At 46.4% G+C, this 1,790-nt stretch overlaps 1 protein-coding gene across 1 annotated transcript in view; it reads left to right on the top strand.

Annotated features, from left to right (window-relative positions):
• Positions 1–1,130: 1,130 nt before the first annotated feature.
• Positions 1,131–1,790, top strand: part of LOC106810057 (ATP-binding cassette sub-family B member 6, mitochondrial-like) — a 5,307-nt gene continuing 4,647 nt past the window's right edge. The window contains exons 1-3 of the mRNA XM_014813322.1: positions 1,131–1,150; positions 1,248–1,397; positions 1,776–1,788. Coding sequence (XP_014668808.1) covers positions 1,131–1,150; positions 1,248–1,397; positions 1,776–1,788 — 183 coding nt within the window. The remainder of the gene's footprint in view (positions 1,151–1,247; positions 1,398–1,775; positions 1,789–1,790) is intronic.

Here is a 1,790-nt window from a genome sequence, read left to right as displayed (position 1 = left end):
TTGATGTCATAGAAGCGGAATAGGAGACGTATGATTGTGCTCTTACCGCTGCCTGTCTGTCCGACCTACAGACACACACACGTTACCAGCAGCTATCCCTTTAAGTTTAGCATAATTGTTTCTGTCATTCCATATTGGAACTCTCTGCTTTCCTCTTCGGTTAATTGCAAAAATTGCAAAGTTTTTTTTCTACTGCGATACACAGTGTTGATCTGTCTATCTGATCAACTTTGTCTCTCTCTGTTTTTGGTATAGTTCCTTGGATTAATTATTATAAGGGTAGCATAGATACGCCACCGTGGCAACCACCACCAGACCACCAGACAAACACCCCGTGTTAGCTCAACACGGGTTGTTTCCTGGTCAAGCGTCAAGGTCCTCGTTGTTCTTCGTGTCACTAACCTTATAAACTCATAAATGTTAGCATGTAGGCAAGCAATGCATGGCAAGTGTTTAAAGTGCATTGCATGAGCGTGGTAAGGAGGGAGGACTAGGTAGATCACTCACCAGAGCGACGGTTTCTCCCGGCTCCACGGTGAACGTGACGTGCTTCAGTATCGGTCGCCTGCAAGCAGAAGTAGAATGGCTGATTCACCAATACCGATACCGATACAGTCCCCCATCCAATACCAATACCGATACAGTCCCCCATCCAATACCAATACCGATACAGTCCCCCATCCAATACCAATACCGATACAGTCCCCCATCCAATACCAATACCGATACAGTCCCCCATCCAATACTCGTTGCGGTGACATCATGTGGTCGTTGCGGTGACATCATGTGGTCATTGCGTGGTCGTGGCGAGGTTGCTACGGCGTTGTTGCGGTGTCATCGTGGGGGTCATTGTGGTTGATTATAGAAACTGAGTGCATGTTGGACCCTCCTTACTTGTGAGACGTTCCAGCAATCGTACATAGACATAGCGAGTATAATACTATAGATCTGATGGATGAGGGATAGGAGCTCACAAATCTATCCTTAAAGCCTATGCGAACCCATCTATGTGTATTTTTCAATAGAAATACTAAACGATATTATTTTTCCATATTATTACTTACCTTGAGGTATTTTATCAAAAAGTTGTTGCAAACAAAAAGCATTACACGCTCGTCCTTACTTGTAGAATGAGAATGATCCAGCAATCGTACATAGACATAGAGAATATGATAGATGTGCTGGATGAAGGATATGAGCTCAGAGATTTATCCTAAATTACATTATACGCTCGTCCTTACTTATAGAATGATCCAGCAATCGTACATAGACATGGAGAACATGATCGATCTTCTGGACGAGAAACAAGAGGTCACCGATGCCGCCGGCGCCCCCTGCATCGTCGCCAAGCAGGGTCGTGTAGAGTTCAGCGACGTCAGCTTCCACTACGAGGACAGGTGAGTGACTGTATCGGATGCCGGACCGTATCGGTATCGGTATCGGATGTGGGACCGTAACGGTATCGGTATCAGTATCGGATGCAGGACTGTATCGGTATCGGATGCGAGACCGTATTGGTATCGGTATCGGATGCAGTACTGTATCGGTATCGGTATCAGATACGCGATTAGTATAGCCGGGGGCTATGAGGATAGGTGAGCATGTATCGGTATTGGTATTGGATGGGGGACTGTATCGGTATTGGTATTGGATGGGGGACTGTATCGGTATTGCCGTACAACAACGCACGCACACACAGACCCCCCCCCCCACCCACACACACATACACTTCCCCGCCACACTCACATGTGCTGAAGAGGTCGTTGTCGTATCAGGTACTACATATATGT

The sequence above is a fragment of the Priapulus caudatus genome, unplaced genomic scaffold, assembly GCF_000485595.1.
Source record: "Priapulus caudatus unplaced genomic scaffold, Priapulus_caudatus-5.0.1 Scaffold407, whole genome shotgun sequence".
NCBI classification, from domain to species: Eukaryota; Metazoa; Priapulida; class Priapulimorpha; order Priapulimorphida; family Priapulidae; genus Priapulus; species Priapulus caudatus.
The sequence above is the reverse complement of the archived record's forward strand: the minus strand, read 5'-3'. Positions and strand labels throughout refer to the sequence as shown.